This window comes from Lingula anatina, chromosome 2 (genome assembly GCF_051362555.1).
Source record: "Lingula anatina isolate TDL-2025a chromosome 2, LinAna3.0, whole genome shotgun sequence".
Taxonomy (NCBI): Eukaryota; Metazoa; Brachiopoda; class Lingulata; order Lingulida; family Lingulidae; genus Lingula; species Lingula anatina.
The window spans coordinates 13650083-13664027 of record NC_141768.1 but is presented as its reverse complement, the minus strand read 5'-3'; the positions used below and the strand labels follow the sequence as shown (position 1 = coordinate 13664027).

Below are 13945 nucleotides of genomic sequence, written 5' to 3'. Positions count from 1 at the left end.
ATTCATTCATTAAAGAACACATCACACAGCAGATCTTAGTGGATCTCATTAACTAAACCCCTGTTAAGAAAATGGCACAGACCCACACAAAACCTCCCCTGGTGCCTACAGGGGGTAATTGACATCTAGTAAGGAAAAGGTCAACACTAATGAACGTGTATTTAAACCCTGCATCCCGACATACTTAGGTTTCTCATTCATTGGTTGTTAAAGAAGCAATGTTCATTTTCAAGAAAAATAAGGTTTGAAGTAACTTAGACTTTTTCCAGATCAATTTGAGCAAATAAAAGAACTTAATGACCACTTATGCAAATTTTGTCTCCAGAGGTAATCTTTTTTCGAGTTCTAACAAATTTAATCTTTTTCGGCTAATAACTGCCAGTATTGTTTTCCAAAAGTTTTTTTTTTCTCAAAAACAAATAATAAAGTTACAAATTGCATAAAGAAACAATTCTACAGTAAAATATTCATTATTTATCCTCTAAAAGTACTTTGAAAGAAATCCAAATTAGACCAAGATCAGTACTTACCTTGCCACGGCTCAACTAATCTAGACATCTGGAAAGCTGAAGCCATGGTGGAAAACATGGAACTGAAGATGTATTATGATCAAGAATCAACTGTCATCTTAGTTTTGTTATCTCTAGTCATCAATGCAAACTCTACCCAATGACTCAAGTCCAACAAAACATTTCATTTGATTGTCTTCTGTCAAATTCTTCTGTCATCATTCTCTGTACAACAGGAACATTGCAAGCTGGTAACAGACAAACCACAGGCTCTGCACAACTCTGACACAGCTTAAAATACTTTGACTTGATGCAGAAATAAGGAGATCAGGATCAGTTCTTGCCAGACAGAGCTTGTATATCTTAATGCCACAAAACTGATAGCTAACTATCTCTGGAAACTTTAAATTTGAATCTAATCAGTTTAGGCTCTCTGCAAAAGCTCAGGCAGTTGTTTGGTCAGGAATGTAAATAAGTATTTCCCTCAAGTTTACACAATCAAATTAAAGTCATATTTGGTAACAGGAATGCTACATTAACACAGGATTCTCCACCGATGCTTCACACCTACGGCTAAATCTGAACAGACTGCCATAGACAAAACAGCGTCTAAGTTCAGTGGTACTGTAGGCTGTTATCTCTGTGGTCTGAAATGTCCATTTGGTCCTCTAGTCCAGCCCACTATCTTACTGCGAGCATACAGCAAGGCCAGCGTGTTGTGTCAGCAAGACGCAGCTGTCCCCTCAGACCGATTGCACAACTAGGTGTGAATTAACAGCGAATGCTCCACAACCATCTCAGCAAGTACCAACAGGATGCTTGCCCTACAACACAAGACTCTCCGAGCCTGTGTTTAATAATGATGGAATCAAAACAAACCAGACCCCGTGGCCACAAATTTGTAACATGTTTGAAAATGAATGAGGTAAATCACTAATCCAAATCATTTTGGTCTGTGAGTTTGGTCCTTTTTCAATCCATATCGAGGGCCTGTGAGTTTCATTGCACCCATGAAGTCCTTTCACTTCGTTTAAAGAATATTTAAAACAGGGATTTTTTACACCATGACAATGACAAGGGACAATGATGACTCTTTCCGTCCATGTGTTTCAATTCTGATCTTAAACATTATTCCTTTTATAATGATGATGTATGGGGCCTATGAAAAAATACTCTTACTTCTCTGCAACAGATGCCGTTTGTTCCAGTCACCGAGTGCCTGACTGCCAATTGACCAGAAAATGCCATTGAAAAATTGAGTACTTAAAAATGTTTCAGTGATAACTTTAGTCAATGCTATCAACAGTAAATAAACCAGCATGCCCCTTTCCTCATTTTCAAGTTCACTGACAAGTTAAGCAGGACTGCCATGGGCCGAGAGTTTAGAGAGAGAAAAAAAATCAAGAAAGTGTCTTATGTAACTCCAAAGAATACTACAATAATTCACTGATAAAAAGAGATAAGGTGAGAGTCCTTGGCCCCAGAACCTCTCAATGGCAGACATAAAGTGGTATGTGACAGATCACATTTTTTTTTGTTCTAAGAACCGATGTCTGTTAGTTGCTCACATGACAGTGAACTATGCGAGACAGGAGAGCAGAAGAAGTACAAAATCCAGAACAAGGCAGAAGGCACAAAACTTATCACAATAAAATTCTTTCAATGGTGAGAAGATAACCATGTAGTCTGTCTGGAAACTCTGTTTAGAACTGAATTGATTATGACAAAAAAGTCATGAAAACTACAAGACTAAAATGTACTGTTTCTTTTTTTTTCCAATAAAACTGAGGTACAGAAATCAGAACACTCTTTCACCTTTCTTGGAATGCTCAGGCCTCCAGTTCAAGCTAATTAAATTGAATCACGATAGCTAAAAACTCCTACATCAGCCAACTTGGTAACCCACAAACTTTCAATAAATTACCTGCAATTTCATGTAACACGCTCTGACAAGATGGATACCTGACAATTTACTTTTTTTCTTGGTCAACTTTGCATGTCTCAGGCAACATGTCGCAATCGCAGCGACTAACAGTATGAAATGCATTAAGAACAATAAGGCAATTTTCTTTATAGAGTGGCGACAGCTGAATTGCAGACTTTTCCAATCATAGAAATCTCATTGTAGGAATTACAAAGTTTGTATATCTAATGGTATCCACAAACTTCAAAGCATTGTGTTTTTAGAGTTTAACAAGCCAAATGCATCTTAACACAATACAACAACCTGTTGGCTAATGCAATGTCAATGAATGGACACAACCATTTACACCAGTACACACACGGTTAAAATCATTCCAATTCCCTCATTTTCAAGTTGCTGTTGTGTTTATCTAAAAACCTCTCCAAAAGGAAATTTAATTTCATCAAACATGCAGAAAGTATTTGTGGCGCTTTTTTTGTTTCTTGCTGTTTTTCTTCATTAGTCTTGTGAAGAAAAATCAAAGAATTTGGCTATTGTTTTCTGGGTCAACCTGCATGCCTGCGGCAGATACACAACAACAGTTGTTCATACAACAGTTGAAGCTCTTTAAAATACTTGATGCATACTCAAAATAGTGAGGAAATCTGCTTAGAAAAATTTACTTTGGCAGGAATCGTTTCTAATTCGCTAAACTATCTCCTTCTCAGGTCAGAAGTTTTTTCTCACAGTTTATCAAATCTGGTAAATAAAATAAAGAAAATTTCTTATAACATTTACTTAATGAGCAGCCATGACATCACCTAACCAAGTTTACATCAACGGCCAACAGCCCGTTTTTAAAATGTGAGAAAACAAAAATTCTTAAATAAACAGGGCAAACACCTGGGGTTTTTTTTAACTTTTTTTTTATCATTAAGCAACCCACAACATTATCAGATTCATTTTTTAAAATCTTTTTTAAATCTGGCCTGTCCTTGAAATATTGAACTATTTACCTGTAATAGACTCTGTTCATTATGCTTTACTGAATATTTTCAACTGTTTCTATACTAAAGTTACAATTATAATAAATGACAAAACTAGAATATATATATATATATATATATATATATATATATATATTTTTTTTTTTTTTTTTTTTTTTTTTTCTTAATGGAAAATGATCCATTAAAAAATTTAACTTATTGTTTAACCATCACCTTTCAATACTTCAACCTACAAAATCAAATATATCAATGTGTATATCAACATGTCAAAGACAAGAGAATTAGTAATAAAGCTCAAACCTGAATACATCATCACAAAGAGCACATGTAATCATAAACCTAGATTACAAATCACAGTGTTAACAGGCATATTGATATAAAAGTCATAAAAACTTGATAAACTCCACTGTGCACAGCCCTATATCTAAATGACATGTCTTTGTTGTTGACTTTGAAGATAAGTCAATCACAGAGGGCATTGTGCTTCTTAGAGACCAAAACCAATGGTTTCCATCTGTATTCAAAAGCTGAAACAGACCAAATATAAATGTGTGTGACGTAAATACAAGTTTCAGAGTCCTTTGGTCCTCGAGAATGACTCTGGGGGGGTTGGGGGGATACTATGAAGTTGGTTTTAACCTCAACTTCATATAACCTTGGACAGAAACAAAATTAATACCTAGTTTTCTGATTTTTAAACCAAGTTAGGACAAGAATAAAACCCTTAATTCTGAAATCAATAGGATTAAATAAATCTTCGCAGTTCCTGAGGTTCATATATGTGATCTAATCGTCCATAGTACATCCATGTTTTCCTGTCTCTCAAACAATACTCCTCGACTTACAATCACTTCCTCAATATCAACACAATGTTTTGTTGGTTATTAATATTCTTCAAAGGGTCATCATGTACCATGTGGTAAAAAAACTGACAGAAAAGGCAACCAACAGAATAAAAAAGAGACCGTTGGTTTTGTTCTACCTAGTATTACTGTGACATTTAACATCCTATGTGATTCCTGGTCAGTATGAGACACGTGTTCACACATGTAGTGAACAACACATGGACAAGATTTATTAAGTACAATGGCATTTACAATATATATAATGTAAAACATGATATACTTTGGCAAAAAAAAAATCAAGGTACACATGGACATTTTCAATGATCTGCTGTAAAAAAAAAAAACATGGGACACATGGCATTTTCAATGCTGTTATCTTAATCTGAGACATTTCATTATCAAAGGTTTTATCTGTAATAAAGAAGTTTGACTGAAAAGGAACATATGAGATATTAACATGTATATATTTACATATGAATTATCACTAGATACTTCTTACTTACTAAAATATATACAACAGCAATACCAGGTATACAAAAGTTAATCAAGACAATACATGAAGAAAAGTGAAAAACTATTCATTTAATATTTAAGATGAATGCCCATGCATCTTAACTTTAAAAAAAATGTCCAATTTCTAGAAATAGCATTCAATCTTAAACACTATTTTGTATAAGAAGGTTTCTCCCAACGTACCACTGGTCCGGTTCTCGCCTCCTGTGCTTTGGAGTCTTAGAGGACCACTTGATTGATCGGGTGCTAAAAAAGAAAAAAAAAAACTTCAAAAATGTTATTTTATGTCTCTGTATGTTAATCCATGATTGTAAATTGATTGAATTATCATATATGAAGAAAAGAATCCCACCCATAGAGTGTCTGCCAAAATAATGTTTATCATGTTTATCACTTATATCTTACTGCAGGCGATATTATGACACCATGGTACATATGTATGTATATATATATATATATATCAAAAACCATATCCCTGTGCCAAAATGTGTAACTGAAGGCATACAAATTACAAACTTGTTCCAAATACACCTGGACATTTTTGTAACCCACTGGTTGCTTTATATCTTTCTTAAAAGTGCATTTACTGTTAAACTTACCCAAAATAATATCCTAAAATCTAAAATTTTGAAAAGTGGTAAATTGTACTTAAATTTAGTGCTATTGAATAAAAATCCTACACACTATTTATGATAATTCAATACAAATTCTACACCTTACTTAAATTTTGTATTTCATAAAAAATGACACTGTCACAAAGCAGAAGTTTTGCCAGGTTTCACAAAGTTGAATATAGCAAAGCAGTATTTAGCTAACTCAAAACTGTCCTGTCATATCTGATAGTTTTCAATCTATATGTCATATCATAATTCAAACTGACCAGAGAGATTAAAAGCATAAATATCATGAATTAAGAAGTCACATTACAGAACTCCCCTTCTCCACTATAACCAATCTTGACTACCAAGCATTTACCTTGCCACAAAGCAAAGGAATCCATTTTGTCCATTTTGATGTTTAGATGCTCTGCAATCTGTCAATGAATATGTGCCTGTTTACAAAAATGGCAGTTTTACAGTCTTGTTATATTTTTTTACTATGATTATATGTCCATAGCATTTGTCATCATCCAAGTTTTTTTCCCCACATGTCAAAATGTGCATGTACAATGTGGCTCACACATCAAGTGATGTTATTGTTGACTTCAGTAGTATCCAAAGTACAAGCTGTTGTTCCATGACAAACTACACATCAACCACTTGTTGATCAGATCCACACAATGAATGACAACTCTGGGTGTGGGAAGGCTGGAAACAGTTGCTGTCAGCCATGCCAGGAAAAACCAGCGGTCACTGCTAAAGATCATATGACTACTACTATACTGTCCATCAAAGAAGATAGTGATCAATTCAATTTAAAATCACCAAAACAGTCTAGGCATCAAAAGAGAAGAAATCAATCTAGCTGGCACGTGAGAGTTTGTGCTCTTAAAGCAGAATTGGAGATTGTTTGAAAATGATTCCAATTTGTAAGATGGAAGGTCTGATAGAAGCTTTCCCATCAGCTCGTCATCATCAAACCAGCTTCTAAGGAATTATTTAAGACAAGTTCAATACGAAAAGAATGTCCATAACAGGGATTTCCCATGGTTCCAAAAACTACAAATTCTGGATAAGGTGTTTTACTCATCATGTACCTGTGGCGACAATAAAAAATGTTTTATTGACCCCAGGCGAGATACTACATGTACATAGACTTGAATAACTTCACATAACTCAATTGCCTCATATCAAAAGAACAGTGGGGAGAAACAGAACATTACAACAACATGTTTTGATACTACGCTAATACATCTTTGCCAAGAATTCCGTCCCTGTGTCAAGTGAAAACAAACTCCTGATTTTACACACCAGGCAAAAATAAACTTATCACTTTAAATATGTGCTGGAAACAATTGGAAAACTTTATGTATTTCAACTCCACTCAGCTCAGTATATCTAAGACAAGAGACGTCCTCTGCTACTCCTCTGCTACTGCATGTGGACAGGCTAATTTAATATTTTTCTTTTGCTGAGGAAAAAAAGAAAGAAAAGGCCTACTAGTATATACATAAGGGGTAAATTATTGTGCATAATACTTCATGAAATAGATTTTGGACATGTTTCAAATACATTTCCCTTCATGCTTAATGTCAATACTGTATTAATTTATTCAAAATACCCCAATTACACCTGCAGGGTCTTTCTTTGAACATGTTATGCCAATTGCACCATTTCAAAGCCATCTTTCCAATTTTGCAGTTTTAAGTTTAAATGTCTCAGATATTGCAAATTTAAATCAGATAATGGTTACCGATCACAAAGCTCCTTTTATATCTTTACACACAAAAAATGCCACTTTTGCCTCTGAAAAGTACAGCTACTGAAGCCAGTAAATACAACACATTATGACATATCAACATGTCAATTTTCTCATTTTTCTGCCTTTGCTTAAATTTGAATAGGTATACATCTTTGTTTTATTGACAAAATTACAATCATTTGCAGTATCTAGTATGTTATGTTGTAACATAATAAAAAAAGCAACATGTACAGATGCCAATCCATTAGGAGAGACTACTACTGGGATGGGGATGGGGATGGAAGGGAGGATCCCCAATATTGGTAGGACTCCATCACTCTGCCTATTCCTTGGTGGAATACAATCAGCAGCTAAAGAAATTGGTCCTCCCACCCATGTTGAAGGGCTATAAATGTCTGTAACTAGACCTTTAGCCTTTTCTCTGGTAAAAGTGGTCAATTTCGAAGGATGTCCTATTTAGTCAAACTTACTCAACTGCCACCTACCACCAAATGAAAAAAAAAGAGATCTTCACTGTAGCTAACAATTGATCATTTTCTTTTCAATGTATTCCAAGTCAAACGAGGATGAATTAACAATTCTACTTCTTGTTTTTCAAGGAATAAAAAGAGATCTAAGCAAATTTTTTAACATTTAACATGCAGTAAAATCATACTAATCCCACTGCTTTCTTTTATATTCAACAGCACTATCTTCTATAGTTGGTTAGCCAACTTTCCTTCCTTTGAATGGACTTCATAAGATATTTCAGCTGATAAAAGTCCCTTTTTTTCATCAACTCTTGGACATAAACAGATTACAGCATCACGCCTCCACAGAGAAAAGGGTGATGTGTCAACTAGAACCACAAGTGTGTCCAACTGAGATCTAAACAAACTTCAAACAGTCCTCAGCTTTCAACAATACGCAGTGACATTTGGTGAGATGTGGTGCTTGTTTGCTGGCAAAATCACGACCGTTTTATCTTTGAATGCGTAACATTTTCCTCTAATTTCTTTCATATTCTTTTTGCAAACGGACAAAACACTATTAGTGAGGTTGTGCTGCTTCACACCGAACAATGAAGGCTTAGTTATATGTTCCAGGAAATAAAATTAGACTACAATTTGTGCAGGGTTATTTGTTTGCTTTGATTTGCCAAATGCAATAACTTTCAAATTTATCACAGCACATAACACAAAACTTTGAAGAAGCCAGAAAAAGAGCCCCGAATATCTTATTTATAGTACTTTTTTAAATATTTTTTGAAGTATTAACTATCCTGACAGAAAATTAGAGGTTCTGGATAAATCAAATTTCTATGCTTTTCTAAGAAGAATCCAATAAAAATTCAACTCCTCAGTTATTGTGATTCTAACCTCCTACTGTACAGTGAACTATATATAGATGACATCCAAAAAAATCATTATCTTTAAAAGGGTGCAGTGTGAAATATTTGCAGCACTTACTGAAATATTACTTTTGCTCTTGAGTCACCTTTTTTTCTCTTTCAAAAAAGCCACTAGAAGCTATTTAACATTCAAATTTCCAATATTTTATAACATTCAAATTATATATGCAAGTATAAGATGTCTACATAATTTTAAAAATTACAAAAAACATATCTTTTTAATCCGTAAACTACAAGCAAGGTTTTAGCCAGCGAGTTGTTCAGCCGCCTTTTGGACAACTTATTTTATGGCTGGACAGCATGTTAAAATTCTGTGACACAAGACAAACATACCCCAATAGTAATAAAAAAATCTGCCTTCTATTTTGGTGAAGTAAGTATGATATAACTAAATCAATATCATTTTCTAGTTACATGCCGAATTCAATTAATGTAATGACATTAGGCCTAATAAACCAGACACTTCCTTGGGACATCTTGTATCAACTAATGCTTTATACTAAACCAGGTATCTACTTCCTAATACTGTCTTACTTTATCTATACACCAAATCACTTACCAACACCACATTTCAGACAGGCCCATTGTGCTTTTTTCCTTGGGGAATACCATGTCTTGATACCTTTTTGTAACTTAATCAATTTCCCCATTCTCTAAGTGTGTCTGGCCTACAGGGGCAGTAGAATATCATGTCATTTCTGTGTTGAATAATAATATACGGCTATGAGTACAGTAAAAAAAAATCACCAAACCCTTTATGTCAAGATAAGAGGTTCTAAACAAATCTCAATAGGATGTGGTTTCCTATATGTATAGGAGTGTCGCACAGTGCATGTTGCATCTAGTCAAACCCTGGATGAACCACAACAAAGGCAGACCTGAGGTTTATATCCAATCCTCAATGAAACCTTTATAAATAACTCCCATTATGAATTCCATTATGCAAATATATCTAAAAATGATTCCAATTTACATGCTTAAAGGGGGCCATTCTTATCTGGGTCAAGCAAAAAGCAGGCAGAATATCCAAACTTTAGACTATTTTTGCTACCAGCTCTTAAGTACACCTTTCCTCTATACACAAGCCACAATTTACAAGCAACAGACACATCTATTGCCAATCCCCAAGACAAGATACTAGTATCCACTCATACAGTACCCATCTCACTTATGAATTAAATTTCCAAAAATGTCCAGTAAAAGTCAATCTGGCAGGAATGTCAGCATGGCTAATAAATGTCATTCCCACCAATGGAGTATACAAATTATCACAGACATGTGCTTTGTCCCAGGCTATCTATATGACAGTACAAATACATTACAACGGGAGGTCTCCACCCAGATACAACTATACTGAATACAACTGAAAGACGGGCATGTTCATGCAATGCTGTTATTTATTAACAAGGTTTGTAAAACAATCCATTTCAAAAAATGCCAGTTTAACTGCAATGAAGTTTATCTGTACAAAGTTTATCTTTATCTCTATACTTCCCTATAGATACCGAACTATAACAATTCATTTTTAGCTAATACTGAATCATAATTCCAGAATCAATGATAACTCGACACAAACTACTTTATTGGAAATGCTCAAATAAACCTTTCTGCTGGATCCAGCCAACGTTGTGTGAATATGCATCTGTACCTGGGATCCTGGAAACATGATTGCATCAGAGAAGACGCTGATCAACCTCCTGGGTTGTGTTTCTCACAATCTCAAGTTTCAGAATGCTGCTTCTAAAAACACATTCCTAATGGACAAACAGTTCTACTTATTGAATTCTCTATATACTGCTTATTTTCTTAATATAACTTGTTAAAGACCAATGACCTTTTAATAATAATTTATTTTTCAAAGTCCAAATACAATATTTTTCTTAACCAAAAAAAGCCTATTAGTACCAGAGCATGTACATGTATGGCAGACAAAAGCAAATGCAGACATACATACTCTCTAGTAGACATAAACATAAACACATTGCAATATTGTATGAATAAAAAAGAAATCATACAGGATATTTTGAAGCTTAACTGGGATAACTTGATAAGCTGACATTAAAATAAAATGACATACTATTATAGTTGTTTAATGGGATTAATGTATAAAACAATAAAAATGAAATACAGAATGTGTCAAAGGAGGAGGGGGGGGGCAAATTAACATGTACTAGTTAAGAAACCATCACAACAACAACGAGGTCAAGGCAAGGCAAACAATAATCATTATTCCAGGAAATAATGCTATTTCTGCAAAATTCTGAGAGTTCAGACAGACAGTATTGATTTGTCAAGTCAGTGAGCTAAAAGCATAGACCATGAAGCAAACTGGAAAATATCCATGATCAGGGCATGGAGAGATGACACTAACACTGGAGCTACTTTTAGTAAATGCTTTATATATTTAGCCCACTCTATTACATCATATACATATATACAATTATCTGATTAATTGATAAATGATGTGTATCATCTATATCTGTTACAGTAGATAATGAAAAAATCACCATAGTAAAATGCTATTTCTAACTTGAGCTATTGATTTATTTATGGTCTCTACCACTTTGGCCTTATTCAAAGGGACAAAGTGTACATTTTTAACACATATTTTTACTGTAAGTACATAAAACACACCCAGACTTAGGGTGTCTGCAACACAACCCAATTTATCTGGTCAGGATTTTATTGTTCCATGCTTCTGCTCCAGTAAGCCAACAAGAAGTGATTTGTTGAGCTATTTGTATGCAATCAAGACAGTTTTAATGTTGCTAAACCCTTGTTAATAGTTTGGTTCATCAGAATGATGTTAATTGAGAGAATTCCCAACAGTAGTAGTAGTAGTAGTAGTAGTAGTAGTAGTAGTAGTAGTAGTAGTAGTAGTAGTTGTAGTAGTAGTAGTAGTAGTAATGAAATTTGTTGAACATTTTATTTAAAAAGCAAAATACAACATATCCATGTCTGTTTACACTTCCTGATTGCTAAATGCCCAATGGTGGCTTCCCAAGACAAGCTGATATTCTCCTGTTGCTCTGATCTTGAATTAAATTGTATCAAAGTTAATCTGTAAATATTATGTCAAGTAAGAAATTTCATTTGTTTGGCCTAATTTCCAGACATGATCCTAGGTTTCAAAAAAAAAAACCTCTGGACATTATCATGGGATCCAACACCTAACCTTCGGAACCATAGGAATTGAATTAAAAAATGTAGAATTCTGCTTTTCTGTGGAAAAAGGTAATGTCTGATTTAATAGTCCATTAAAGATCATTCATGACCATAGGATGTCATATTTTGTAACAATGATAACATGGTCAAGTGTTATATGTAAAGATGCAGAAGTATTAAGGTTTTTGAGTTGTCTATGTTCCATTTTTTATGCATCATGATTGTTTGGGGGCCCTGAAAAGTGCAATAATTTTTTAAGAATTTTGACCAAAATAAACAGTGACAATTGTTAATAACCCAATTCTCAAATCAACTGTATTACCTCAGTCTATTAACCTGCCTATGAATAAACTGTATGAGCAGATGTTCCTCTGACTAACAGATCTGCGGACAAATTGTGACCGACCAACTTAAAAGCAATACAGCTACTCCCATGATGGAGGCCCCGCCTCCACATCAGGGAATTAAATGATTTGCTCTTAAACGGGGTCAGACATATTTATTTGGCAGATCAGTTGGTCTGCAGATCATGTGTTCTGAATGTGCTCTATGTAGTTTTAAGGCAAGAACCAGTCTTCACTGTACATCTAAATATCAGCTCCTCAGAACTACACTTTATGCATACCGCCAAGTGCACATGTACACAGCAGGATGAAAAAACTTGCTTATACCTAAAATACTTATATTACCAGTAAATAAGAGCCAAGTTATACCTGTGCATTGGTAGTATTTTTAGAAGAAAGATGAAGATCTAGACTTGTACTGGATGAAATGGGTCACCTTAGAGTTATCTTAACCAAGATCCCATCAAATTGTATTATCTTTGAAAAAAGAGCAATTTTCTCCTTCCCGTGAATCATTGCTCAACATCCCTGCACTTGGATCCTATCTTTTATTTTATTTTACATTTCCTAATATAGAATCTTAACCAAGATCCCACCAAATTGTATTATCTTTGAAAAAAGAGCAATTTTCTCCTTCTCGTGAATCATTGCTCAACATCCCTGCACTTGGATCCTATCTTTTATTTTATTTTACATTTCCTAATAAAGAATTTAAGTCTAAATGACTGGCCAGTCACTTCGGGTTCATGTAGGGGCTACTGTAGACACCATTGGGTGTATGTAATTTGATTCAACTATGTGGGGACTTTCAATGAGTGCAATCAGCTTAACTGAATGACATGCTTCCTTGACTCATATAATAATCAGCTTGTCTGTATTCTACTCAATGCCAAGAGAAGGCATGTTAATCTGTTCAACTGACTGCATTCAGCAAAAGTCCCCACAGAGCTGGATTGATCTACATACTAGTAGTCTGCAGACCGTTGGTATTTATGGGAATGCGCCCTGAGACTGACATGTCACCCAGTGGGTTTCAGAAAAAATATTGACATCAAGTACTATTACTTAAGGATTTTCATCGTTTTAAAAAATTGCTTTTTAAAGATGCATGTTTAGCTAGTACTTATGTCAAATCATATTTTACCATGTGGATTTTATTTGCTGTTTAAGGAACTAGTGCTAATAATTTATATATGTTACAGGGCATTTACCTTAGTGTCTTAGAGGTCTGAACTGGAAAAGATAAATAGCTCTGCCAGATATATGGAAAGAGAAAATATAACTGTGGGACACATGACCAAACTTCATGTATGCATGATATATCCATGTGATATTACATTTTATACTTTCACAGACATGGTTTACTTACTGCCAGTATAGATAATGTAGATTAATACCCCTTTGCCTCCCAACGGTAATGTGGTTACAAGATTATGTAACAGTCAACAAACAGGACACGTCTGATGAGTCTGGATAATTGAATTACGAGTACCAAGTCTGTATAAAACATTGATGCAAATCACTGTCAGGTTAGCACAAGAGAGTTAAAAAACCGTCAAACACGCAACATTCAAGTAAAACGTCTCTCAGTCGATTTGTTAAATGTTCATGATACAGGTAAGCCAAGGTAAAAATAGGATCATCTTGCAAAAGGGTGTCAATTTCCCCTACCTCCAAATCAGGAAATAGGTGCCCTTGTTGACAGACGTCTATTGCAATTTGCCTAACCCGAACGTTAAGAGTTTCTAATATATAAAATAAAACAGCTGTCTCTCTATTGCACGTGTTATGTATCAATAAAGTCGGATTCTACAAACCTGAAATTTACTTGACTGCTTAGCAATGAATCAGTCGTCGTGGGTAAATAGTGCAGCCATCATCGATACCCGGATGATTCAGATTGAAATG

The 13945-nt window shown here is 34.6% G+C and overlaps 1 protein-coding gene across 3 annotated transcripts in view; it reads right to left on the bottom strand.

Moving 5' to 3' along the window:
* Positions 1–13945, bottom strand: part of LOC106155604 (uncharacterized) — a 72077-nt gene extending 58132 nt beyond the window's left edge. The window contains exons 1-2 of one of the 3 annotated variants that reach the window (XM_013530504.2): positions 13855–13945; positions 4961–5023 (exon numbers count right to left, since the gene is read on the bottom strand). Coding sequence is in view for 2 of the 3 variants with exons in the window: in XM_013530502.2 (XP_013385956.2) it covers positions 4961–5023; positions 9088–9178 (154 nt within the window). In the remaining variant the exon portion in view is untranslated. Of the gene's footprint in view, positions 1–4960; positions 5024–9087; positions 9377–13854 lie in introns of those variants that run through there. The other 2 variants (XM_013530502.2, XM_013530500.2) reach the window with 2 other exon arrangements.